The sequence below is a fragment of the Cynocephalus volans genome, chromosome 15 (genome assembly GCF_027409185.1).
Source record: "Cynocephalus volans isolate mCynVol1 chromosome 15, mCynVol1.pri, whole genome shotgun sequence".
Classification (NCBI taxonomy): Eukaryota; Metazoa; Chordata; class Mammalia; order Dermoptera; family Cynocephalidae; genus Cynocephalus; species Cynocephalus volans.
In genome coordinates this window covers 77,010,987-77,038,512 of record NC_084474.1, presented here as the reverse complement: position 1 = coordinate 77,038,512, position 27,526 = coordinate 77,010,987, and the positions used below count along the sequence as shown (strand labels likewise).

Here is a 27,526-nt window from a genome sequence, read left to right as displayed (position 1 = left end):
TATTGCTATTGTTATTTCATTGCTCAAATTGTTCCAGCTTTGGCCATTAGAAACTCTTTTGAGTTGAGTTGTGTGCTCTTTTGACACGTCCGTCCTTTTTTGAACACTTCCTTACTTTCTGGCACTTTAAGATGCTCCAGATTCATCTTGTATTTTTCTCACCCAGCCCGGCAATCAGCCACTTCCCCAAGAAGCCCTAGTTCCTGGAGAATAGGATCAGAAAATAAGATCTAGTGCTCATTGTGCCTGGGATGCCATTGCTTTTAAGCCCTTGCAGCAGACAGAGCTTGGAAATACATGCATGAATGCTAATTCCTGCATACAGACATATCTGTATCTCTTTCTGTATCTATTTACTTGCATATATCTTAAAAACCAACACTGCCAATTCCAGTCTACTACAAGATTCATTCTAGCCTTCCCCTTTTGCTTATTTGTAACTTTCTCTGAGAGTAAGAAATCTGGCTTTTATCTATATTTACTTAGACCTAGTATACACATAAAGTAGTTTCAGACTTCCTAACAACCTCGCATTTTATTTCTAATACTTTTATGGTTTTTTAAGGTTATTTTTTAAAAATTAAATCTTTAATCCAAGTGGACTTTATCCTGATGTAATATATGATGTATACTTCCAACTTTTTCCAGATGGCTCTCCAGTTTTTCCATGCCATTTACTAAATAACCTACCTTTTCTTCATTACTTTGAAATGTCACCTTTATCAATAAATTAATTTTTGAATGAAGCTGGGTCTATTACTAGACTCTGCATATCTATTTATATGTTAGCACCAGTTTCAATTGTAGCTTTATAGGAACATTTAATATTTGTTAAGGTTAATTCCCTCTTATTCCTATTTAGATATAAATAATTTTCTAAGAAATACCTTAGAGTATAAGGTGCCAAGCAGAATAATGCACCCCCCAACCAAAAGATGTCTACGCCCTAATTCCCAGAACCTGTGAATTTTAACATGGGACTTCCCAGATATGATTAAGTTAAGCACCTTGGGGTTGGGAGGTTATCCTGGATTATCTGGGCGGGCCCAATCTAATCACGTAGGTCATTAAAATCAAAGAAACCTTCCTGGCTTTGGTCAGAAAGAGATCCAACTACAGTAGAATGGTCAGAGAGATGCAATGTGGCTGGCCTTGAATACAGAGGAAGAGGACGATGAGTCAAGGAATGTAGGAAGCCTTCAGAAGGTGGAAAAGGCAAGGGAACGGATTCTCCCCAGAGCCTCTAGAAAGAAATGCTGCCCTGTTGACAATTTGATTTTAGCCCAGTGAGACCCATGTTGGACTTCTAACTACAGAAATGTAGGAATAAATCTGTGTTAATTTAAGCAACAAAGTGCACAGTAATGTGTTATAGCAGCAATAGAAAATTAATACGGTTAATAAAGTTAACAAGCCTATTTCAGACATCCTTTATTATCTGATACTCAGAACAATCCCAGGAGGGAGGGATTAGCATCGTTATTGAGAATAGGAAATGAAATCCCAGATAATTTACATTAAACCCTCATTATTGTAAGAGCTAGAAATCAACCGAAATTCAAGATAGCTTTCTCCTAAGGATGGCACTTTTATACTTACAGAAGTTACACATTCAACAGTGAGTTCCCATCTTTCAACTGACTCTCAGACTAGCAAAAATAAACACCGATAGTGTTGATGAATAAATGGCAAAACAGGCATTTTTCAGAGTTGATAAAATTCTCTGAAATGTCTGTGTATATATGTGCATTTTACATATTTTAAATTATATATTATCAATTATACATATGTATAATTTGTCCTAGTAGTTTCTATTCTAGAAGTCTATTCTACAAAAACATTCACACAAAGATATGTCCAAGGATATTAGAGTATTGTTTGAAAAGCAAATAAGTGTAAAATAATCTAAATGTCCATTAATGAGATGAAGAATTAAATAAATTCTGAAACATCCATCTATGTGCATTTCTTAAAAGGAGATAGATTTATGTGTACTGAGGGAAAGAGGCTCATAATAGACTTAAAAAAGAAAAAAAAATGGCAAAATAGTATGTATAGTATAATCCCATTTTTGCTAAGTGTGTGTATTTATTTGCATTATATACACATAAAAGGGTCTATAAGAAAATAAACCAAAAAATCATTTCTGGCAAGTCAGACAGGGAATGGACAAGGTGCTGATTTTTTTCTTTATAATCATCTGTACTGTTTGAATTATTTTACAAAGAATCTGTATTATTTTTGTAATTTAAAATGAATAATTTTATGCTACTTTCTAAAAGAGTCTATCACGAAAATTTCTAAGCACATACAGAAGCAGAGCACAACCACCCTCCCTGCACCCATCACCTAGCTCCGACAATAAATCCATGTTTTATCACACTTCTTTCATTTACTGCATCCCCTCCACTTATTGCTAGAGTATTTTAAAAGCAAATTCCAGACATCATATCATTTTACTCTTTAATACTTAAGTAAGCATTTTTTTTTTTAAAAAGGGCATTTTCTTATACAGTCATAACGTATTATCATAGTAACAAAATTAACAATAATTCTGTAGCATCATCTAATAACTAGATAAGACTCAAATTTCCTCAAAGGTCTAAAGAGGTCTTTTCAGTTGATTTGCTTATCAGGATCCAAACAAGACTCACTCACTGAACTAGTAATTTCCATGCATCTTTTAATCAAGAACAATCTCTCCCCTTTGTTAAACTACAATTTTGAAGTTTAGTAGAAACAGAAATTTAAAATTAAAATTAAAAAAAATTTTTAAATGGAAATTTAAAAGCAAACTGCTCTGAAATCTTAAACTAAATTAGGTTATAATTTGAAGAACAAAAACAGAATTAAAATTAAAATGCTAACTTAATTGTAAATGTATTAGTAGGCAAATAATGGTATTAAACATAACTTACTATATTTTATGGAAAACCTCAAATGACATGTGCAACCTCTCATGCCACTTTAGGAAGACCTTATGGAAAATATATCTCAAGAAGGGCCCCCTGTACATACAGTATTTAGACAAAAAAGCCTCAAAATTATTTCTCTGATAATTTGAATTTTTAATCAAATTAATAGCTTACACTTTGATATTATAAGGGTTATCTCACTCTTTCTCAAACGAAAATAGAACAGTGTAATAATTAGATTCATTAGTTCTTGAATTGAATTTACTTAATAGAAGAGTTAAAAAGCCTGAAAACGGGCTGGCCTGCTAGCTCAGTTGGTTAGAGCGCTGTGTTGCAACACCAAGGTTTGGATCCCTGTACTAGCCAGCTGCTGAAAAAGGAAAAACACCTGAAACATTCTGAAAAATTTTTAAGTTGTACTGCTAGTGATAAGGAAGAAGCATCAACAAGTCCCTAAGAAGCACTCACAATTTAGGAAGCTTAAAATCCTAAGACACAAAAATTGTAAGAAATTTCAGATAACTTAAATAGTTACTTTAATAGCTTTTATTTATTGATAAAATCAATTCTTGATTCCCTAAAATGATGGGGTTAATAGAAAGAAAATATTTTTCTATCTTTTCCTCTGAACTGAGGGAATAAATTATTTCAAAAGAGTTCAGGAAAATATTCATTTTGGAAGTAATATACTCTCATCTTTTTACTTCCTTCTTCATCTGATAATAGCCTAGGCTTTCCAACCAAAACACTTACTGCTTTCAACTTGAATATATATATATACACAAAAGAAAAGCAAAAGCAAGGCACTAAGAGTCTACACTGGTATTTTGGCAAATGTTTGAACTGTGATGTCATTTTATGCAGAGACTTATGCACAATGGGAAAGCATATTAAGTGTGAAGACCAAATGGGAAAAATAAACAAATTTCCATCTCTTTCTAAGTCAGGTCTTAACAAAGTGATATGATGTTTTCTCTAATTCAAAAGGGAAGTATATTACTTATTCACCCCTTGACCCCGCAATCCAAAATTTATAAATATATCCCAAAGATACACTTAAATAAAAAAAAAATATTTACAGACAAAGCTAATTAACGCAGTGTGCCTGTAATGGCAAACGACTGGAAACAATCCAAATGTTCATTAATAGAGGACATGTCAAATAAATTATGGTGCATTTACACAATGGAGCACAATTCAGCTGTAAAAAGAAATGAGGAATATTTCTGTACATTGCTTTGAAATGATATGCAGAATATGTTGTTAAATTTAAAAAGAAAGGTCCAAAAAAGTATAATAGTATGCAACCATTACCTAAGGAGAGAGAGTACAAATATATTTGTACATATATATATATGTATATATATTTATTAAAAGAATTACATGTGGGGAAGAGAGATGGGATGGAGGGAACAGAAGCCAGACTGTTCTGAAAATACCTCATTTCGTAGATTTGCTTTAGAAACATGTAAACGTTTTATAAAAATATAAAATTTAAATTTAAAAAAATTTCAAAAAACTAAAAAACAAATGAAACAAATTAACCTAATTGTGTTCTTAGTAGCACTGCCATATAAAGAGGAATTATTTCAACTGAGTTCAAAACAATAATTTGATTATATATGCCTACTGGGACACAACCTAAGAACAAAAGGAACAACAAAAAATATTTTGAACTGTTTTCAATAATCATGTGTGATATCATATTCACATCGCTGTTATAATAATATAAATGTAGTTTTTATTATATATGTATGGAGTTTAAAAACCACTATGTGTGCTGTGTGTAAAGAAAATAGGGAATTATGTCAATGTTGTTAGGAATTAAGATTTTTAGCATAAGAGAAAAAGATAATAATTATAAAATCAAACAGCTATGCAAAAACGTTATAATCCAAAATTTGAATGGAAAATATCAGTACATTCCTGGCTCTGTGTACTGAAAAGGGCTCTATGCTTAAATATGAGTTCATAGTGAATATAATGATCACTTTGGGAGGCTCCAAGTTATCAACTTACTATTCAGAAAGAAAGAAAAAAAAAAAGTATGAAGCATTTAACTTGCCCTTCCTATATGGGTTGTATCAGAGTAACCAAATAATTGGCAATAGGAAATTTTTCTCTATAGAAATTTTCCAGTTCATAAAAGGAGAGGGAATGACAACATTAGATCATCACTGTTTTGGTAATCTCTGGTGAAATAATGGATCTAGGCAATGGTCGTCAATGGCCAATTATGCCACAAAAGAGACAGAACCAGGCATTATAAAATTCCTAACTAAAGTATATAAGACCACCTGTAATGTTTTCTTGCAAAACAAAGAAACAAACACCAAAGGAGGAGAAATAAACATCTTGAATCAGATCAAGCCCCCGGCTCTAATTACCACTGTGTAGGAAATTCAGAAGAAAGAGAAACATGTTAAGCAATACCATGGGAATATAATCAGCAAAATCTGGAATACAGAAAGCTATAGGTTAAATGACTTGGTTTCTTCAACAAATAAATTGTCTAAGGAAAAAGAGAGGGAATCAAAATCTGTAGATTAAAAGAGACTTAAGAGAGATATTAACCAAATGTAATGTGTGTACCTTGTTTGGACCCTGATTTGAACAGGTTTACCATAAAAAAACTTAAGATAATCAGAGTAACAGAAATAGTGACTGGATATTTGAGGATATGAAAGAATTACTGTTAATTGTTTTTTTGGTGTGATAATAGCAGTGTGCTTATTTTAAAGAAAGAAAAATAGCCCTTATCCTTTGGAGATACATATGTAAATATTTAGCAAGGGTAGTATGTGTATGTTGGGGGGAGGATGTGTATGTTGGGGGGAAGATAGAGAGATAGAGTGACAGGGAATATGAATGCAACAAGATTGGCCATGAGTTGGCAATTGTTGAAGGTGGGTGAGGGACACGAGGATATTCATTATATTATTCTACTTTTACTTATGCTTGAAATATTTCATAATATAAACTTTATATAAAAAAAAAGTTTTGGACTCTGGGGACTGGGCTTAATCTCAGCTCTACTGCTTGTGTGACTCAATCATATTACCTAATCCTCTATGCCTTAGGTTTCTTTACTTGTAAAATAAGTGAAATGTGTATTTAGTAGTGCCTAATACATGAAAAGCATTTTAAAGGGTTAGCTACATTATTATTATAAACATTTACTGGGTGCTTACTATGAATTGTACTCTAGCATAAGCACTATAAAAGAGATTCTCGGGGCTAGCCTGTGGCTCACATGGGAGAGTGCGGTGCAGATCCCTATATAGGGATGTCCGGTTAGCTCACTTGGGAGAGCGCGATGCTGACAACACCAAGTCAAGGGTTAGGATCCCCTTACTGGTCATCTTTAAAAAAAAAAAAAAAAAAAAGATTCTCATCTAATCTCCCCAATAATCTAATGATGTTGGTGTTATTACCCCCACTTTCAGATAAAAAAACTAAGGCTGAGTAAAGTAAAATGACAACATCCTACACCACAGTTATTAAGTGGTGGAACAAGGATTCAAAACTAAATTTGAGCCTTCAAATTCAAAGCTCTTTCTACTATGTCTCTTTCTTCCTTTAGATTATCTGAAAGGTTCCTATTTTCTAGAACACAATGCAGACTAATACTCATATGTAATATATATACATGTGTGCATATGTTTTGTTTTTTAAATTAAACAAACATACGACACAAGGATGACCAAAGCTTAATGAACAATATTTTATAAACAGGATTTTAAAACACTGCAATTATTAATTACAGGTTTCATACACATTGCTGCAATATACTGAACATACCTCTGTAATACTCTCAGTAGTTTCCTACTTTTGATGGGGTATTTCTTCTGAAGGTTGAGAAATGCCACATGAGTACCCTTATCTATGAGGCTACTAAATGCAGTATGATTTTCAGGCAGTTGCAGCAGAGAGCGCCAAATGAACATTCTGAAATTAAAATATAGTTTTAACCAAACAAATTACTTTGAGTAAAATTAATTTAAACATAAAAAGAATTTAAATTTTACCTGTATTTTGTTGGATATTCACCATAGCCTTTTAATAAGATTTGTAAACGCTTTTTGTTTAATCCATCTGACAGTTCATTCTATAAAGAGAAAGACAGTATCAATAAGTACATAATCCTAACGATGAGAAGAAGACAAATGGTAGTCTAGTCCACAGTGGCTTTCCAACTTTAGAACACAACACACAGAAATATTTTTATATCACAGGACTCCTCTCTCTCTCTCTCTCTCCCCTCTGAACGTCATATACATAGGAAATAAAGTTCATGACATATTACCTTGCCTAGACCAGGGTTTGGCAAACTTTTTCTGTAAAGGGCTGCTTAGTAAATATTTTAGGCTTTGATGGCCAAGAGGAAAAATCGAGGATATTATGTAGATTTTTTTCTTTCTTTTTTTTGGTGGCTGACTGGTATGGGGATCCTAGCCCTTGACCTTGGTGTTATAACACCATGCTCTAATCACCTGAGCTAACCAGCCAGCAATATTATAGACGTTTATGTAACAATTTAAAAATCTAGCCATTTAAAAACGTAAAAACCAATCTTAGCCTGAGTAGCTGGACTGGGCCCAAAGCTGTCATTTGCCAACCTCTGTACCAAGAGCAATGCATTCTGATATTCCCCCCCCCTCTTTTTTTTTTTCTTAAAATTCTGCATAACTCCTAGCATAAAAGCATGAAGGGCAAGTTGATAGAAAAATTTACCTAGTTCATTCACCATTTTATCCTATAAAACATTAATAGACATCAGCTTCCGCTGATAGTCTCGTATCTAAATATTTTGAGTCAATTTTTATCTTAATGGAAAAAATATTTTATAGGTTTTAGGATTATAAAGCTATTTTCATAGATTATCTTATTTGATCCTATCAACATATGAAACAGATGGGATGTTGTCTTCCTTTCTTTATCCAAGAAAATTGGAAGGTCAGAGAAGTTCAGTGACTTGGTTGATCGTGGTCACAAATCTGGTAAAACTTGGCTCAAGACTCAAAGCCAGATTTTCTGACTTAGTTCAGTGCTCTTTTTTACCATACAAAACAGGTAATCCAACATAAGAGAGGGATGAAGGGAAAACCCAAGATGATGGTGAATGAAGATTCGCATTTGAGAGCCATGTACCAGGAAAGAGAGGGCAACTAGTCCAGACTGGAGCAATACGATCCAGGAAAGAGACATGTTGATTGCTGTCATCACCAAGATACCTGCTGCCATTGAAGCCTCTTTCTCTTTTTTTTTGGCGGCTGGGTGGTGGTGTAGGGATCCGAACCATTGACTTTGGTGTTACAACACCATGTTCTAACCTACTTAGCTAACTGGCCAGCCCAAAGCCTCTTTTTAAACAAAGGATAGAATACTCTAGTGAGTTCGGCCTGAATTTTACCTGTTCTTGTCTTGCCCGTGAGCTGATGAAGTTCCTACTTTCCTTTCCATGTCCCAATGCCAACATTAGTTGAGGACATGCATGCCACCCCAGAAGGGTTCTACTTTGATCTACTCCTTAGATCTGCCTATGGGCTCCTTAGAAGCAGCCCCACTCCCTCACAGATTTGACCCACACTAGAACAATGCTGGATACCCTGACCATGATGGGCCTTTTACTTCCCAGAAGTCATGCATGACCATACGCACTAGTTTTCTCAGAAAAGCCTCCTGCAAACTCTCAGGAAAGCTGAAGCCAGATCATGTCTCAGAGATATCATTCAGCTTTTCTTCTTATTAGAGCATTCATCAGATAGGAGCAATATTGCCCAATCTTCACACAACTAGATTGTGCCTGCTATTCAGTCTTTATTTTGGTTAGGGTTACATGAGGAGGTTATAAAACTACAAAGAAACTCAAGGACATAATCAACACAATGTGAGGACAATGGTTATATCCACGGAGTAGGGAGAAAAATGTGACTGGGGATAAACACACTGCTCCAAAGCTAGTGGTAATGCTCTACTTCTTAACGTGAAAATGGTTATGTGCAGAAAAGAGTTAACATAACAGATCTGAGTCTCCTATCTTCAGGAGACCTACTTGCAAGGTTGGCCCTTGGCTAGCATCTTGAAGTTGGATTTCAGGAGAGTTCCCATTATCCCCAAAACCAGTAAGAATGGCTCACTGTGCCTAAACTGTTTATACAATGTGGTTTATGCTGAACACCTGCTTTCCTTCTGGGAGTCTGGAATTTAAAACATGTTAAACAGGGTACCTACATAACTAGCCTCCAGTAAAAACCCTGGGCACCGAGTCTCTAATGAATTTCCCTGGTAAACACTTCACACATGTTGTCAAAATTTGTTGCAGGAGGATCAAGTATTTCCTGTGATTCCAGTGAGAGAACTCCTGGAAGCTTGTGCTTGGTTTCCTCTAGACTTCACTATAGTGCCTTTTCCCTTTGTTGATTTTGCTTTGTATTCTTTCACTATAGTATATCATAGTGTTGAATATGACTACATGCTAATTCCTAACAAATAACCAAACCTGAGGATTCTTTGGAGCCACCTAATTCAGGGTACGTACGTGATCTTTTTATTATTTTTCATTAAGCAGTAACCTGTTTTGTACGTGTTTCTGTGTATTTAAAGTTTCATAATTTAAAAATGCTTAAAGAAAAAAGAAGTTATTAAAATTAATGTGAAAAATACCAAGTGTTGGTGAGAAGATGGGGCAACTGGAACTCTCAAATACTTCTGGTGGGAATGTAAATTGGCTCAATCCACAATTTGGGAAAACTGTTTGACAGTATCTACTAAACTAATCTACAGTATAGTAGGAGGGTAGTTATTTTGGGGGTAAAGGGGGGAGTATCTGGAAGGGAGCAGGAAGGTTCTGCCAATGTTCCATTGTTTGATCTAAATGCTGGTAACATGGTTGTGTTCACTTTGTGACTATTCATTGAACTGTATATTTATGTGTACTCCATGTGTCTGTGTATTTATTAATTTATTGTCACTAAAAAGTTAAAAAATAACTTGGAAATAGGGCCGACCCCGTGGCACACTTGGGAGAGTGCGGCAGCAACACTCCCGCCGCGGGTTCAGATCCTATATAGGAATAGCCAGTGCGCCCACTGGCTGAGTACAGGTCACGAAAAAGACAAAGAAAAAAAAAAAAAAAAAAAACCTTGGAAATAATATTAGTAACTTCTTTATTAATATTTGTATTTTCTTTAAAAAACTATATTTTCTTGTTGTTCTAAAGTAATATATGTGCTTTGCAGAAAATCAGGAAAACACAAAAAATTTATTTAAAGAAGAAAATAAAACTCACTGAAATCCCTTTCCTCAGAGGTAATTTTACTATTAGTACCTTGGTTACCTCCAGGGAGTGCAATTATGAGCAGGACAGGGAAGAGGGAAGGAAAAAAGTATGCTTTTATTTTCTTCCCTTTATAACCTTCTATACCAGCACTGTCTAACAGAATTATAACACAAGCCACAAATGCGATTTAAAATTTTCTAGAAACCACATTTAAAAAGTAAAGCAAAGCAGGCAAAATGATAATCAAAATATTATGATCTCGACATATAATCAATACAAAAAGGATTACTAAGGTATTTTACATTCTGTTCATACTAAGTTTTCACCTTTTCTTATTATAAGTGTGTATTTTATACTTGCAGCTCATCTCAACTCAGACTAGCCATGCCTCAAGTACTCATCAGCCCCATTTGGCCCCTTGTGCCCAGGGTTTTTACTGGAGGCTGGTTATGTAGGTACCCTGTTGAACATGTTTTAAATTCCAGTGGCTAGCATATAGGATGGCACAATTCTAAAGTGTATGACTTTTTTAAAAGCCATAAACATGTATCAAATTTATATTAAAAAGTTTAAAAGCAAATTGTAATTTCACATAACATTCCTTTAATTCCCAAGAGAGGGAAGAGTGACGATAGCCTTGGAATCACAAGACCTGTCTACAGCAGAGCCATGACAAACAAAAGTTTAATTATCCTATATTCTTACCTCTTTATTTTCAAAATTACCAGTCAGGTCTTGTTTTAATATTCTAGTTTGCATCTTGCTTTCCCTGGATGTTGCTGGTCGCTGTACTCTTCCTGACGTTATTTTCACTTTAAGATCACTGGAACTCAGTTTACTCTTGGGCAAATCTTCAATCACTTTCACTAAAGGAGGAGGTGGCTAAAAGGAAAAACACATATATTCCAGTAAATATCCTTGGAAAATATGCCTGTTAATATGTGATTTCCAAAATTTGCTTTAATTTAGTCACAAGCCTTAATACATATAATTACTCTTCAGGCAAAAAGTGCATGCAAAATGGCTAAGAACATTTTCTTGTTGAGTAATAAAGCAAAGCAAATTTCTGCTAAATTCCTTTGAAGAACCTAATAAAGATACATGATTAATAAAAGCAATAAGTAGAATTATTCCTTGACAATTGGCCTTAAATCGTATAATACCAAACCATGTTTACACTTGCATGACAAAGTTACTAGTACAGTGATAATCTACAGCAGAGAAAGCACTCCAGAATGCTCTCTAGAATGCTGAGAGAAACACCTAATATTCTGTGGGCTCAAGTGAAATTTCTCTGAGAGGAAACTACCAAATAACTTTCCTTTGGAAGCATGGGACCCCTGCATCTCTGTCCTTGGTTAAATGTTTTAATCTGCATAATGATGGTGTTAGCTCTTTACTGCATCAACAGCTTAAGAGGCATTTCAGACAGCACAACTTAGAATCTAAACCTTCATTTTTATGGGGCCTATCAAACAGTGGGAAAAAACCCAAAAACTTCAATTTACTTAAGGTAAAATGACTCGCTAAGGACATTTTCTCCATAAATAATATTCTCTTTGAAATAAAAAAAACCTTTCTTATTCAAAGGAAATGAGTAGATATAGTAACTCAGACTTTCTGATTTCCAAATACAATTAAAACACAATGACCACTTACATTCTATAATTCAATTCTTCATCTATGGGATGAAATTAAAAGTGGTCTGACTTCTGAATATCGCCCATCTTTAATATCACTGGACTATTTTCTAACTTCAATCCATTCTTCTAAATTTTTATCAAAATTTCTAATCTAACATCACATTTTCCCCTGCTTGATCTTCATCCTCTACTATGAAATACCATCTCCCAAAAGTTAAAGCTTGGAGATGTAATCTGATTTGACATACCTTTGTAGTGTTGTAACTTTAACACATAAAAATTCATTTACTTTATTAGCACAATATCAGAAATTCTCAAGAGATAAGAAAACAAAACGTGGAAAGAATGGAACACAGGTAAGTTAAGATTTACAGAGACTATGTAGCTGGGCATTTACACAGCCTGGAACAGCCATAAGGACACTGGTGGTGCTGGTAATGTGTCCAGAAGAGGAAAAAGACTATTCTACTTCTAAACTAGCTTTTCTATTCAATGTGATCTCAGTTTATTCAACAAATAACAGCAGAGAGGAACTCAATGACTCACTCTTACCATGGTTTTTCTCAGATTGCTCCATGCCTTTATTAAGAAGGTTTAGCTAGTATGGTAAAATCGACTATTTGAAGAGGCTGAAAACTCTCTCATTAAGAGCAGACGATAATATACTACTAAATTTTTAAAATTTATGAATATATAATAGTAGATCAAATGTATATAAGTACATAACTATATATTATATATAAATATATATAACAATATAAGCAAGAACAGCAGAGTATAAAACAATATGTTTAGGGAAAATGTATACACACACACACACACACACACACACACAAAAAAAAACACTTGTGTGTGTGTGTGTGTGTGTGTGTGTGTGTGTGTATAGCTGACTTCTCATTATTTGCAGTATTTCTATAAAGTCAGCATGAACACCAAGTTAGTGAACACTGAATGACAGCTCCTATGAGAAATACAGAGTTAGGTTTCTGGGATCCTCTGGTCACAACATTCTTGTCAACCAATCAATACATAACCTTGTTTTATGTATGTTTCTGTTTAAAGACTCCTAATTTAATATATATTGTTGATTCATTATTATTGAACTCACAGCCAATAGAACAATAAGTAACTCCCAAATGAGTTTATCTAACACAGGTGTTTTCTCTATAAGGCACATCACAGCCTTCTTGTGCTTAGGAACACTAGACAGCACGGTAGCACTATGCTTGGGGGTTGTTTTAAACAGCAAAATCATAATAAAAAGCCCCCAAATGCAAAAAATATGGCACTAAACAGACCATGAATAAAAAATACTTGTTTACAGGTTAAGAGCTAAAACAAGAAGGCAAGGCGAGGTGTTGTCTTATTCAAATTCAACTGGGAACAAGGGCATCGGGTGACTCAAAATTTTAGCTGCTGTGCACTTGTTTGTGAATTACTCTGAAAGCACTGCAAGTATTGATTTGGGGGATACAAATAAATTTTAGTGAGTAGGTAAATTCTCAAATACAAATTTACAAATAATGAAGAGTGACTATATATATACTTATACACATAGAAAAAAGATGGGGAAAGAACACGTCAAAATCATCTGAGGATGATGAGACTTAGTGATTTTTATTTATCTATTTGCTTATCTGTATTTTTTGACTTTTTACTGCAATGAGACACTTATTACTTGTTTAAAAAGATAAGAAGACAAAAAGGAGGAAGCACATAAAAAAGAACATTGCATTAAGAATCAGAACACCCGGACCTGCTAGGAACTAGCTGTGAGATTGGGCTGGGGCATGAACTTCTTCCACTGTGAAATGAGAGGGTTAGACCTGGTGATCAGCTAAGTCCCTGTTGGTGCCACCGAGGCACAATTCCAGACTGAGAAGGCTGCACACAGAAAATCGAACTTGTTAGCTGGGGGAATTTTAGATAAACATAGAAAAGGAGTGGGGAGTGCATTTTAAATGAAATGAATAGTGTGTATGACAGATGCAGAAATAAGAATAGTATCTATGGAGAATAAGGAGGGAAGTTATAAGTATGGGGAAATAAGTTAGACAGGTAGACAAGATTAGAGAGGACACCAACAACCGTCTGGATATAATTCAACAGGCAGAAGGAAGACAGCCACTAAACTACCACTATTTGAGAAATGATGATAAAAGCATTATTTTAGAAAAATGTTATATACAAGGTGGAATGATGGGCAGGAACAGGCACTAAGGGCTCTGAGTTTGGGATATTTTTAAAAATTATGATTATTCAGGAGAAATGAGGACCAATACAAGGATGGCTATTATGGAGATGCAGAACAGGCAGCACAAATACAGGTATTTCAAACTTAAGAAATTATATGACCTAGTATTTATTAGATTTAGGAAATAAAAGAATAGGAATAGTTATAGAGCTCCAAGCCATTTAGCCTACAAGATGGAAATAAAGGGTGAGACAGAAATGAAGAAACTAGGATTGAAGACCTCTTTTGGGAAGGAGATTATGAGTGACACCTTGAATGAAACAGAGACATAAAACAGAGATGTCCTTTAGAAAGGCAAAAATTTAGGAAGAGCATAGGTGAGAAATCAAGTTTGGAGATGTGGTTTTGGGAGTAAAAGCAACAAAATATCTTCAGAAAAATGGATAAACTCCAAGGAAGTTAGAAAATAGTAGCACGACGATTTTATTCATGACGATACAATAAGTGTTTTTAAAAATTGATGTTCATTACTTGATCACATACCTTATTTATTTCCTGGGTTAAAGCTTGAACTGAATATATGTTCAAACTTCCATTTTCCATAATAGATGCGATGTACCGCCCATGTGGGCTAATTATTGATGAGCTAATTCCTTCATCAAGGCTTCCAATTTCAAAGAGAAGTTTACAAGTCTGTATATTGACAAATCTCATAATACCATCTTGACTTAGCACTCCAAGAACCTAAGAGTAGACAGAAACAATAAGTTCCTAAAAGCATCTGAAAGTCAAATGTCTGAAAGTCAAACTACATACACATATACATACATATATATGTATTTTTTTGAGGGGGGGCAGCAGAGAAGATTCTATTCTCAGTGAGCCATTACATATTTTAAAATCACTAATTATGGCTCATGTTGACTTGCGCTATTCAGGCTCAGATAAGCCTGGCTCTAACTAGAGCCAGGAAGGAATCCATGCTGGGGGACTATGGAAAGGTGACCTAAGAATCTTCCCTTCCTACAGGCAGGCCACATCCAGTGATTGCATACACAGGATGCAGAGAAGATTAGACAGTGCTATGGTTTGAATGTTATCTCCCAAAAAGCATGTGCTGCTAACTTAATCCCCAATACAACAGTGTTGGGAGGTGGGGACTAATGAGAGGTGATCAGACCATGAGGGCTTTGCCCTCAAGAATGAATTAATATAGTTATCATGGGAGTGGGTTTGATATAAAAGGACAAACTCGGCCCCCTTGCCCCTCCTCCCTCTCACATGTGTGATGCCTTCCGCCGTGTTATGATGTGGCAAGATCACCTGATTTTGGCCTTCCCAGCCTCCAGAATCCTGAGAAATAAACTTGCATTGTTTATAAATAACTCAGTCTGTGACATTGTTGTAGCAGCACAAAATGAACTAAGACAGACAGTTCCTAACATTTGCCTCTACACTAGCTATCAGAAGCAAGGAGGGTGGAGGGTTTGTCTTCCTTTACCATTTCAATAGCTTAGTCAGGGTTAACATCAGCTCTGCTGCCCCCACACAAACCTGTGACTCCTGGTGCGGCTGCCCACTGTCTGCATGTTTTCAGCCACCGTAACTAATATTTGGGGAGTGGACAAGAGAGTTTGTAAGTTGCAAGGGTAGTGGAGGGGTAAGAGGGAAGCTAGTCTTTTAAGGGGAAAATTTTAAAAATTTTAACTCATATATAATTTGACAGATTAAAAACATGTAGGGCTGGCTGCTTAGCTCAGTTGGTTAGGGCATGGTGCTGATAACACCAAGGATGGGGGTTTGGATCCCCATACTGGCCAGCTGCAAAACAAAGCCAAAAAAGATGTAACAAAAAATTTGAGCAAATAAACCCCTCTGCTGCTTTGTCTAGACACAGGTTCTTTTAGTGCCAGTGGCTGGTAAGCAGTGATTGCCTGCAATGTTGATGCTGCTTATTATAATAACAGACTGGTTAAAAAAACCCCTATGAAACACTATGCAGCTGTAAAAAGGAAAGAAGTTCTAAACTGATACAGAAAAATTTCCAAATTAAGAAAAAAAGGTGCAAGGCTGCATAAAATAGTGGGAAAAACATAAACACTATATATAATAACAAGGGCTATGGGGGAAGGGGTGAATAACGAGACAGATGGGAGAGAGGAGCTAGAGACATTATGCCTTTTTATATGTTTCATGTTTTTTCAACCATGTAAATATACTACCTATTTGAAAAACTTAACAAAAATAGATATGATACATATATATGTAAAACATATATCTAATTTGCTAAAGTGTGAGATCCATGACAGTCAATTTAAAATAAGGAAGTTAAGGTTTGACTCTACTCAACTCCTGAGGAAAGTGAGGAGTAAAAGAGAAGAAGTACTTTGTAAACTAAGGAAAGACACAAATAAAACATGGTTCACAGAAGTGAGGCAACCAGTTACAGTAAATAAAACAGTGCAATAAAGTGAGAAAATTTTAGTTCTAGTCCCACCTTTAATCCTTATAATTAACAGCAGTGTGGACAAGTCACTTGACGTTTCTAAACTTTCATGTCATAATCTGTAAAATGGAGAGAATACCTTTCCTGCCTATGCTGAAAAAATTAAAGAGCAAATGAAAAATAACTTCTTAAAGCACCCTGCAAAACATAAAGTACAAAATAAATTTAAAGTATATTGATTTTATAAAAATTGTAAATTGTCTGTAATTAAAAAAAAACCATAAGACTAAAAATTTTTTTCAATTCTAGACTCTTCACAAAAATAATATTTTTGCAATTTCAAATTCTTGTAACAGGGCATAAGTTAAAAAGAGGTAATATAGTTCAGAAATTTATGTGATCTTTCTCAAAAAGCACAAACTCTACATTTATGTTACTAACCTGATTAGAACCAGCATCAAAACTATCAGGAAGAAATTCTAGATGGCGAATGGCTCGAACTTTAGTAGGCATCTGGATAATTCTAAAGAGCTGTGCAGCTTCCAAGCACCACAAATGAAGATGATTTGATTTGCCTCCAGCAGCCAGGATCCGGCCATCTCTATGTAATAAAAAGGTGATACAGTAAGACTAGTTGAATTGTTTACAGTAGCAGTGTCCAATAGAACTTTCTGTGGTGATAAAAATGCTCTATATTGACTCTGTCCAATATGGTCACCACTAGCCACATGTGATTACTGAGCACATGAAATGTGGCTAGTGCTGAGAAAATTATTTTACATTTTATTTAGTTTTTATTAAATAGTCACATGAATAACTCAGGTTTATGGTATATATATATTTTTACCTATTTTGCTAAGGTACCAGCTTAACAAACATTTGTTTAATGACTTGATGGGAGGTTTTCTGAGTAACATTTGTATTTTATTGCATAATCTCAAAGTCACTTACCAATATCCAACTAACTATATTTTACACACAACTATACAGCATTGGTAGTGCATTGGTATATGAAGAAACAAAAAAGCCCAAACTTTTTTGCTGTTCAAAGAAAGCTACTTTATGTTTATAAGGTACAAAAAGAATAAGTTGTATTGACTTGTAAGGCTGTTGCTCAACAAAGACTTCTAAAGTGTCTACTATAAGCCAGGTGTCATTCCAGGAGCCAGGGACACACTAGTGAGCAAGTCAGGTAAGACTGAACAGGTCAGGTAATCCTGCTCTTCTCTTAAGAGATTTTCAGTCTAGAGAAAGGCAAACAAATAAACAAATGAACCTGATCCCAGCTGGTGAGAACGATAAAATGAGGTGATGAAAGCTGGGAAAGGAGGAATATCTGCTGCCTAATTGAAATGAATAGGCCAGTCACGGGACGATTTGGAGGAAGAATTCCATGCTGGTCAGTATTCTAGACTGGCCAGTACAAAAGTGCTGAGAAAGGAATAAGGTTAATATATGAGGAAAAGTAAGAAGCCACACTCAAGTGTGGCTGCAGTAGAGTAAGAGGAAGGAAGTGAGATGAAGGAGGAGAGGGAGGCCAAGGCCAGATGACAGGAGGCCTCATGGAATATGCTGAGGAATTTGGATTCTACTCCAAGTACACTGGAAAGCCTTTAAAGGGGTTGAATAGGAAAGTGACATGATCTGACTTAATAATTTACAAAGACCAAACTATCTGTTGTGCAGAGAGTGATTGTAGGAAATAAGATTGAAAACAGGGAGACCAAATAAGGAGGCTATTATAGTAGTACGAAAGAGACTAGGGTAGCTTGGACTAGGGTAATACCGCACAAATGGACAAAAAAATTGACCAATTCAATATGCAGTTTGGTAGAATTGATGGTATTTACTGATCACCTAGGAGAAGAGGGTGAGAGAAAACACTTACTTCCTAGCTCTTTCCACTGAAAAAGCTAGAAACAATGATTGGCCCAATCAATGAGGAAGTGCCCCTAGCGTCCAGATTAGGGTCTCAAACTATTTCCCACTAAAATGAACCCAGACTCTTTAGAGAGAGAGCTGATTCCAGGCTTGGGGCAGGAAATGTACAAGATAAACTTGGAACATCTTGTCATACCAGAAAGCATGAAAGCTATTATGAACAACCGGGGTTGTAGCAAAAGCATTCAAAAGCCAACTTGGAAAGGATACCACAGGTCAAAAGATGAGAGAACTAGAGCATCCCTACAAACAACAGCTACAGTGGACTAAAACATGTCAACTATGTAAAATCCATGAGTTTACAAGTATTAAAGATAAAAAACTTCATGTGCCACCTTTGAAAGATGCCAATAAACCAATTCACTATTTTGAAAACTGGCTTAAGAAAAAAGAAAGGGACACCACACATTTATCCTGCCTTTCGTTTACAAACTAAACATCAAAGTCACCAAAGAGTTGATGAGAGGAAGTTTCTTTCTTTCTTTTTTGGCAGCTGGCCGGCACAGGGATCAAACTCTGGACTTTGGTGTTATCAGCACCACGCCCTAACTGACTGAGCTAACTGGCAGCCTGAGAGTAGGTTTCCTTCTATAGAAGATATCTACTTAATAAGTGAAGAAGGAATGATAGAATTAGAATAGCACCATTTTGCAAACCTCTAATGCAATACTTGATCTAGGTAATGATCATCAATGGTTATTCATACCACAAGAGAAAAGTGTTCTATGTTGCTCCTGATAAAAATACACAAACTACCTACAGTGTCTTCTTGACCTTGAATCAGATCAAGCCTCCAGTTTTTAGGAGATACAGGTATAACCAGCATACAGAAAATATAGATGACAGAGGATCGTATTAAACAACACCACATGGACATAAAGAGCAAAATCCAGAATACAGAAAACTCTACAGGAGAAATGACTAGTTCTTTAACACATAAAGTATAAGAAAAAAATAAAAAAGAGAGCTATATCAATCAAATACAATGTGTAAACCTTGTTTTGCTTCTAACTGAACAAATCAATCATAAAAAACAGGTATTAGACAAATCAGGGAAATCTGAACAATGATTAGATATATGACAATATTAAGAAATTCTTGTTAATTTTTAAAAAGTGTGATAATACCATGGTTATGTTTCAAAAGGGGCCCTTATTTTTCTGAGCTATGCACTGAAATATTTATAGATGAAGTGATATGCTTGGACTTTGCTTCAAAACAATGTGGTAGAGAAGTAGTCAGAGTCGTAGATAAAAATAGGAGTGGCCATTAGTTGATGATTATTGTCACTGACGAGAGTACTCAGGGGTTCATATACTTCTCTATTTTTTTGCATATTTGAAATTTTGCACAAAAAAGTTAAAAAAAAAAGTCTGCAGACCACATCTAAATTTGAAGGAAACTTTTTCTTATGTGACAAGAAGATACTGAATGAAAGCTGAATGAAAATTTGTAATTTTTCACCAAAAATTAAATTTTAAAAAAATTCTCAGTGTCTTAAAATGCACATTACCTGGTTACAGCAAACACTCTGTATAATATACTAGAGCTTTCAGGTGGAGCCGGCAATTGATATTTGCAAAAAAGAGTATCACATTCCCAGGCAAAGATGGAATTATCCTTAAAACAGCTCAGGATGGTATTACTCAAAGGTAGAAAGAAAACCTAAAGAGGGAGAGAAAAAGTTATTTTTCACATAAGGTTTGTATAGACCTCTTTAAATTTAAAATTACATAGGTAATCAGTTTTTTAAAAAATTATCTTTTCTTAAACTGAAGAAAAATATACTTATATGACAAAGGACAATACTGATATTTCATAAACTATCATAAACTAAAAGGAAAAGGTAAATCCCTTCAAATAAAAAATAGGCAACTATAATGATTAGGCAATTCACAAAATTATAAATAACAATTTAAAAAATTTCACTTTACATTAAAAGATTCAAATGAAAATGAGAGACAATTTTGAGTATCAAATTTGTCTAAAAATAATGCACATAACATATATACATATACAAAGTATACATATATATATACATACACACACACTAACATATACTTACAAACTATATACTAGTATAAACAGTAAATTAAATACTACTAATTAGTGTTAAAAAATACTAAATGTTGGTGAAGTATAGAGAAAGGGCACTGTTATATACTACTGCCAGGAGTAAAATTGATTAAAGATACTCCATAACACGTCTCAACAGCTGTAAAATATATCTCTCTCCCAAACTAGTGGGTTTACTTCTAAGAATTAGTCCCTTGGGAATGATTGGCAAAGGATTTTAAGATAAATGTAGGGCTGGCCAGTTAGCTCAGTTGGTTAGAGTGTGGTGCTGGTAACACCAATGTCCAAGGTTTGATTCCTGTACTGGCCAGCTGCAAAAAAAAAAAAAAAAAAAGATAAATGTGTTTTAATGTATGTAAAGCATTATTTATAAGAGTAAAAAGTTGAAAATGCATATATGATCATATTTTATTAGAGATTCAATTTATTTAATGTGAAATTAATTGACAGCAAAGTTAAAAACGTCATCATTTTATTCTCTCAATTTCCATTTTTCTATTACATAAGCACTAAACAATGCTTCCTTTTGATTACAGAAAATTTTAATTAAAATTGACCAACATGTTCTCATAAAAGCTTCAAAGGCCTCAAATATGATATTGCATGTCATATGTACAAAATATACACCTATGTAATACACCACGGAACACACTGGTTAATTAAAATAATCTACTTAAGATTAATGCCAATATAACACAATAAAAGATGTTAATTAAACTACATCAGATGCTCATAAATCAGGCAAGGGCCTGATCCAGCTCCTTGCTTTTGCCCTTGGCTCACTTTGCCAAAGACAATCTCTGGTAGATCTTTTGCTAACAAGTTCACTGTGTTAGGGAGATCTATAATAGAAAGGACTTATAGAAAGAATCTGCAATGAATACATTATAATCTATAATGAATGCATTAAAACACTGTTTCAAACTTGATGTCAAAAAGTGACTTACGTAAATTCTTATTATAATTAGCAGTCATTTTTCTAGAAAAGTAATAAAGTTTATTCCTACTGGGAGAAGCAAAAGCTTAACAGTTAATGAGCATCAACTGCTATTTTAGGTAAATAGCTGTGATAGATTATTGCCTGCATGATTATTCATTACTAGATTTGTGAGTTTAATTGCCAGATTTTAATGATTACAAAATCGTTCCTAATGAATCATGTCATTATTATTTAGATAGTGTCATCTCTTGACAAACATAAAAAACTTAGGAAAAACTTCAAAAACATTAACAAAATGTACTTTTGGGGGTTTGGGTTCAAGAATGGGGCCAGTTTTTCCTTGTAAAATATGAAAATCCTAAGCTTTCCAATTAAGTTGTGAGAGGTATGTGAGCTCTTTTAAAGAGTTCAGGATAATAATATTAGCAAGTTGAGGTCAAATGAACAATTTAGCAGAAATTTACTGAGTGCCATTGTACACAGAGACTGGATTAAGTTCAGTAACACATTCTTTATTAAATGTTTTCTAATATCCATCACAGTCTTTTCCAGTACCTACTGAACCATGGTAATCACAAATCCCAGGATTTATTTCAAAATCCCTAACTAAAGAACCGAATATCCTACCTCCAAGTGTCAACAAAGGAATCAAAATTTACTAATTTGAAAAGTTGTAACCGGTTTACCTGAGAAGCAGTATGGTATAATGGAATGGCTTTGGAGTAAGACAGGTTTGTATATAAACAGCAATTCTCTTATAAGCTATGTGACACTGGACAAGCTATTTAATGTTTCTGAACTTCAATTTCCCCTCTGGTGAAATGGGGATAATAGTATCTACCTCTTAAAATTATCAAAAATAAAAATATCTATATAAAGTGCTAGGTACATTGTAGGTACTCAACAACTGGTATCTATGACTACTAGCATTAGTTAATGCTAGTACTACATACAAAAAACCAGTGGAAAGGGGTTAGAGTGGTAGGTTCTTTAAAAATACTTTGAAATCAAAGACCCATAGTTCCTTATCTAAAACCCTTGGGGCCAGAGGTATTTCAGAATTATTTCAGATTTTAGAAAGGTGATATGTATGATACATATTATTCTATAACATTATGTAGAATCCCCAGGGGACCTGGGGCAACACCACATACTCTTATTACTATTTCAGCCTCATGTCAATTCAGTTCAGATTTTTCTGCCAAATGAATTCAGGTCAGATCATATTTTGCCACTGAGTTATTCAAACACTTTTGGGTTTTTGAATTGTTAATAAGGGATTGTGCACCCATATAATGTAGTCCAAAAGGAAAATAATACAGTTACCTTAAAGCTTTTTAAGAACATATCTAATTGCACTGAAACAATCCCATAATAGAGCTGTATAATAAAAACAACAATAACAGAAATAGCAGCTGCCATGAGTACTACGCTATGTGCTCTGCATAGATTAACACATTCAACGCTGAAATCAATCCTGAGGTAGGTACTATTACTATTTTCATCTTACACATAAGGTAGATAGCTTGTCAAAGTGTTTTAAGACGAATCTACTCAAACGTTTAGATTTAACTTCTAGTTTACAAGAAATGCAGAGAAAAACAAGTTAAACAACAATTATGAAACAGTAAGACAAATCCAAAATACGGGGCATTTTCCAAGACAACTACCCTGGTCTCTCCAAAAAATTAATGTCATGGAAAAATAAAGTGGGAGACTATTTTAGATTAAAAGAGCCATCATAAAATGAGCGCCATAGCAGAAGAGCCAAAGAAAGTCACTTCAAGGATCCATGTGTCATCAAAATAACTAAATAAAAGTTCTATTTTAAATATTGAATCAGACACTGGAATAAAAATATAGGTTTAGTAAAAATTTGATAATAATTAAAGTTTTACTTTAAGATTATGTTACAGTCATTTCCTATTTCAACAGCGTAAGCCAGGAGTGGTAACCATCTGGCCCACCTCCAGTTTTTGTATAGCACAGGAGCTAAGAATGGTCTTTACATATTAAAATAGTTACACTTAAATGGTTATATAATTTTGCTCTTGGACTGCAAAGCCTAAAATATTTACTATCTGGTCCTTTAAGAAAAAGTTTGATGGTAACTTATAGACTACGGAGTTCTATTATTTCAGAACAATATACTTATATACAAACATCACAGTATGTATACATTTGCCACATTTAATTTTATTCTTATACTACTAACATCTGGAGTCCTATTTTTTAAACTAAAATGTCTAATTGACCAAGCAAGATTAGTATTGGCAACTATCCAGTATATACTAATTTTAATTTCACAGTAAAAAGAACAGATGGTTTTTGTGTCATTGTTTTATGACTGTTTCCATTATGGGTTCAACTCCCAATGCTCTCTTCTTTGGCATTTAAAATTCAATTTAAGTAATAAAGCAATTGAAGAAAAGACCTACTAAGACATTTGGCCTAAATCCCTAATGAATAAGCTGGCTACAACTTTTACCTCTTTTTAATTATTAAAGGCACCCTAAAGAACTCTGGGATTTCCATGGAGACTACAAAATAAATTTTTGGTTGACATGCACTGCTAGCTGCTCATGTTAATGACCAAGAAATTAAAAGCAATATGCATGTACAATATAACCTGAAGCAAAATAATTAATCATATGGGAGACTTGGATACTCCTGAAGATAGTATTTCGCTAATCAAATAGAAAAAAAAAAATTAAACCTTAAAAGCAAAAGAAATGGATTTTTTTAAAAAAGGTAGTATATTTAAACAATGAAATACTAATTAGCAATAAGAAAGAACCACTGATAACATACAATATGGACAAATCTCAAGAATATTATGCCGAGTGAAAAAAGCCTTACATAAACCATTATTGAATAGTTATTTGTATAAAATTTTAGAACAGGCAAAAACAGTTATGATGGAAAACATCATAGCAAGGCTTATCCAGGGAGGGTTATGTATGATGGGACTTTCTGGGATGATGGTAATAAATCTGCCCAGGTTACATAGGTGTATACATTTGTCAAACTTAACAAATGAATACTTAATACTTTTTCATTTCACTGCATTTAAATTTTACATCAACAAATATTGAACCATAGTCAATTAAATAGAGGCTTAAGTACCTATGGGGAAGTATAGTGATGGCTGTAATTTACTTTAAAACAGACACACAAAGAATTAATGAACAAAGGAACAGAAAGAGTACAGTAAAGGATAGTATAGTGACATGTTAATGGCAGAATCTAGATGCTGGGTATATACGAGTTCATTGTGAAATTCTTACAAATCTACTGCATGTTTGAAATTTTTCATAACAAAATGTTGGGGACTTAAAAATTAAAACAAAACCAATAAACTAAACAAAAACTATCACCTTATTATGAGAGTTGAAGTCACACAGCTATATTAAAGAAAAAAACAGTAAGTTATAAACTATAGCTACAGGCAACATCTTTAATTGTGCTGGCCACTTAGGTTTGCTTGTTGCTGATTTACGAGAACATAGCTATGTGGGACAAAGTGAATTGTTACTCTTATATCATCTATAATCCTGCTGACCAAATACCAGTCCAAGAAGCACAACAGGCAAAGACACTCCCCAACCCCACCCCTCCACCCCCACTGACCTTCTGTATACCCACAGACTGGCGAATATTCAGCTTTCTTTTTCTCTGAAAGGTATCCAAATCCCATAGTTGTGCTGTGTCAGAAGAAGTAGTGATGGCATATTTCCCTGATGCATGCACAGAGATTGAAAATACTGATGACTCATGTCCTCTCATCCAGCTAACTAGCTCCTTGGTGACTATGGTAAAAAGTAAAATTGTTACACAGATAAAACACTATACATCTATATACGTCTAAATATAACACTATATAGAAACAATATACATGCATGAACTAATTCAATTGATGGCTAGGTATTGTATGAGGCACTTCTATGAACATCTACAAAAATGGAAGCTTGTGGCTAGCTGATTAAGTGTACCACGGGACAGGTTAGTGTACACTGGGACAGGTTAGTGTACATTGGTACATGTACCAGTGTATCATGGAAGCATCAGGAGATGAGGCCGACAAAGGGTTTGATTAAGAATAGCCTTAAATGTTACAGTGAGAGTCTGGGCTTTCTCTTGACGGTAATAGTTTTATGCAGAAGAGTATCATATTGGGTCTGAGTTTTAGAAAGAGCACTTTGAGGATATATAATGTATATCCTGGAAGAGAAGAGATGGACAAGAAGACTAATTTATATGTTGCCATAATAATCCAGGCGGGAGATAAGAAGGGTCTAACCTAAGAAAGTGGCAACAGAGAAAGGAACAAATTTAAGGGCTATTAAGAAGCGATACCAAAAAACTTACTGATCAGATAGATGTATTAAAATACAGGAGGAGTTAAGATTCCCATGGGTCTAGTTACGTAAGCGGATGATGATACCATTAACTGATGTAAGAAATACATGAGGAGGAACTGATGTAGCAGTAAGAAAAAAAAAAACAAATTTAATTTTTAAAATTGATTCAGAGTTGTGTGTAAGCAAAGAAAACAGTCCAGTACAGAAAACACCAAAAAACTATTCATATCACTGGGTAATAAAATTAAAGGTGATTTTTATTTTCTCTTTATGCTTTTCTGTATGTTTCCAAGTTTCCTACAGTAGGCATGTTTTATTTTTATGATCAGAATTTTTCCCCCAGAAAGACAGAACTGAGAACGGTCAGAAAAGGATATATAAATCTGGGAAACATTAAGATACAAAATAGGTCAAAACTAAAGACAGAGGAACAGAGAGGAACTGTTTCCCTTGGGTGGAAATAGTAGTAGATTCCAAACACCCATCTAAAGTCTGACAGTAGTTGATGATCAATTTTTCATTATTCTGCAGTGAATTAAAAAAAAAAAAAAAAAAGATAACGTAGTGAGTTTTTCATAAAGCTAAATTTAAAGTACTACTCTTTGATCTAGTATTATGTCCCTGCAAGTTTCATTATGTTGAGAGAAAAATCCCTTGTTTTATGAAATAAAATCATATTTTTTCCAATGTCAATTAGCAAAATCAAAAGTTGACAAATTATGTGGGTTCATTAGGTCAACAATCCAAAAGTCTAGGAACCACAAAAAGAATCCAGGAGAGACTACTCAGAAGCATCAAGAAAGACAGGAAGAGAACCAAGAGAGGTAATAGTATGAAAACTAAAGAAAGACTCCTAAAGTAACCCAAGCATTAAATGCTGTTGCGAAGTAGGACGAAAGGTATAAAGAGGATTTAAACATCAGGGGTTACTAATGACCTTGGACAAAGAAGTCTCAGTAAGGAGAGGTGGGGGGAGCAAGAGTCAGAACTCACCAATGGATGCTGTGAGGAAGTAGGATTTGGCAGAGAAGGGAAAGAAAGAGGGAGGTAGTTGGGGAGTCAGGGAGGTGGAGAGAGCATCTAGGGAAGGCGCTTCATGGGGTGCGGGGTTCAATAAAACAGAAGAAACTGTAGAAAGAACTAAGAAGAGAGAAGAGAATTGTAGAATCTAAGAAAAACAATCACAGGTGAGTATAAAGACTTAGTTTTTAGAATTTTTGTTACAGCAGTGCTTGTAATACCGAAAACAGTTTAAAAGTCCAACAACAGGTCACAGGTTAAATAATTACGGTAGCGTAAACATCTAAACAGCAGAATGCTAAGTACTGATTTTAAATATACTATACAGATTTTTAATGAAGTAAAATGATTCTACAAAACCAGATAAAACAGTTATATATTTGACAGAATATTTTTTAAAAGTATATACATAGAAAACAGACTGGGAAGATAGAGCCCCATTAAGAAAATACTGACTGTGTCTCTGGGCATTATTGAAGGATGACTGTTTTTTCTTTGCAGTGAGAGTGTGGGTATAGTGATTAAGAGCAGGACTCTACAGCCAGACCACCTAAGCTGGAATCCTGGCTCCACTGATTAAGTTATCTCTGTGCTTCAGTTTCCTCATCCTCAAAATGGGGACAGTAACAGTATCTACCTCCATGGATTATGATGATGATTAAAATTAATATGTATAAAGTCTTAGAACAGTACCTGGCAAAGAGAACA

General features: G+C 34.5%; 1 protein-coding gene and 1 non-coding gene across 3 annotated transcripts in view; one reads left to right on the top strand and one right to left on the bottom strand.

Annotated features, from left to right (window-relative positions):
• The window catches only part of TBC1D31 (TBC1 domain family member 31), a 68,366-nt gene that overhangs the window by 32,157 nt on the left and 8,683 nt on the right, over window positions 1-27,526 (bottom strand). For both annotated transcript variants that reach the window (XM_063079307.1, XM_063079308.1), the window contains 7 exons: window positions 25,068-25,246; window positions 19,935-20,086; window positions 16,922-17,081; window positions 14,578-14,778; window positions 10,903-11,079; window positions 6,944-7,023; window positions 6,717-6,863 (listed from right to left, as the gene is read on the bottom strand). In XM_063079307.1, the coding sequence (XP_062935377.1) occupies window positions 6,717-6,863; window positions 6,944-7,023; window positions 10,903-11,079; window positions 14,578-14,778; window positions 16,922-17,081; window positions 19,935-20,086; window positions 25,068-25,246 (1,096 nt within the window). The remainder of the gene's footprint in view (window positions 1-6,716; window positions 6,864-6,943; window positions 7,024-10,902; window positions 11,080-14,577; window positions 14,779-16,921; window positions 17,082-19,934; window positions 20,087-25,067; window positions 25,247-27,526) is intronic.
• On the top strand, window positions 20,734-20,807 carry TRNAT-GGU (transfer RNA threonine (anticodon GGU)). The gene has a single exon. It is a non-coding gene; the product is annotated as a tRNA-Thr (tRNA).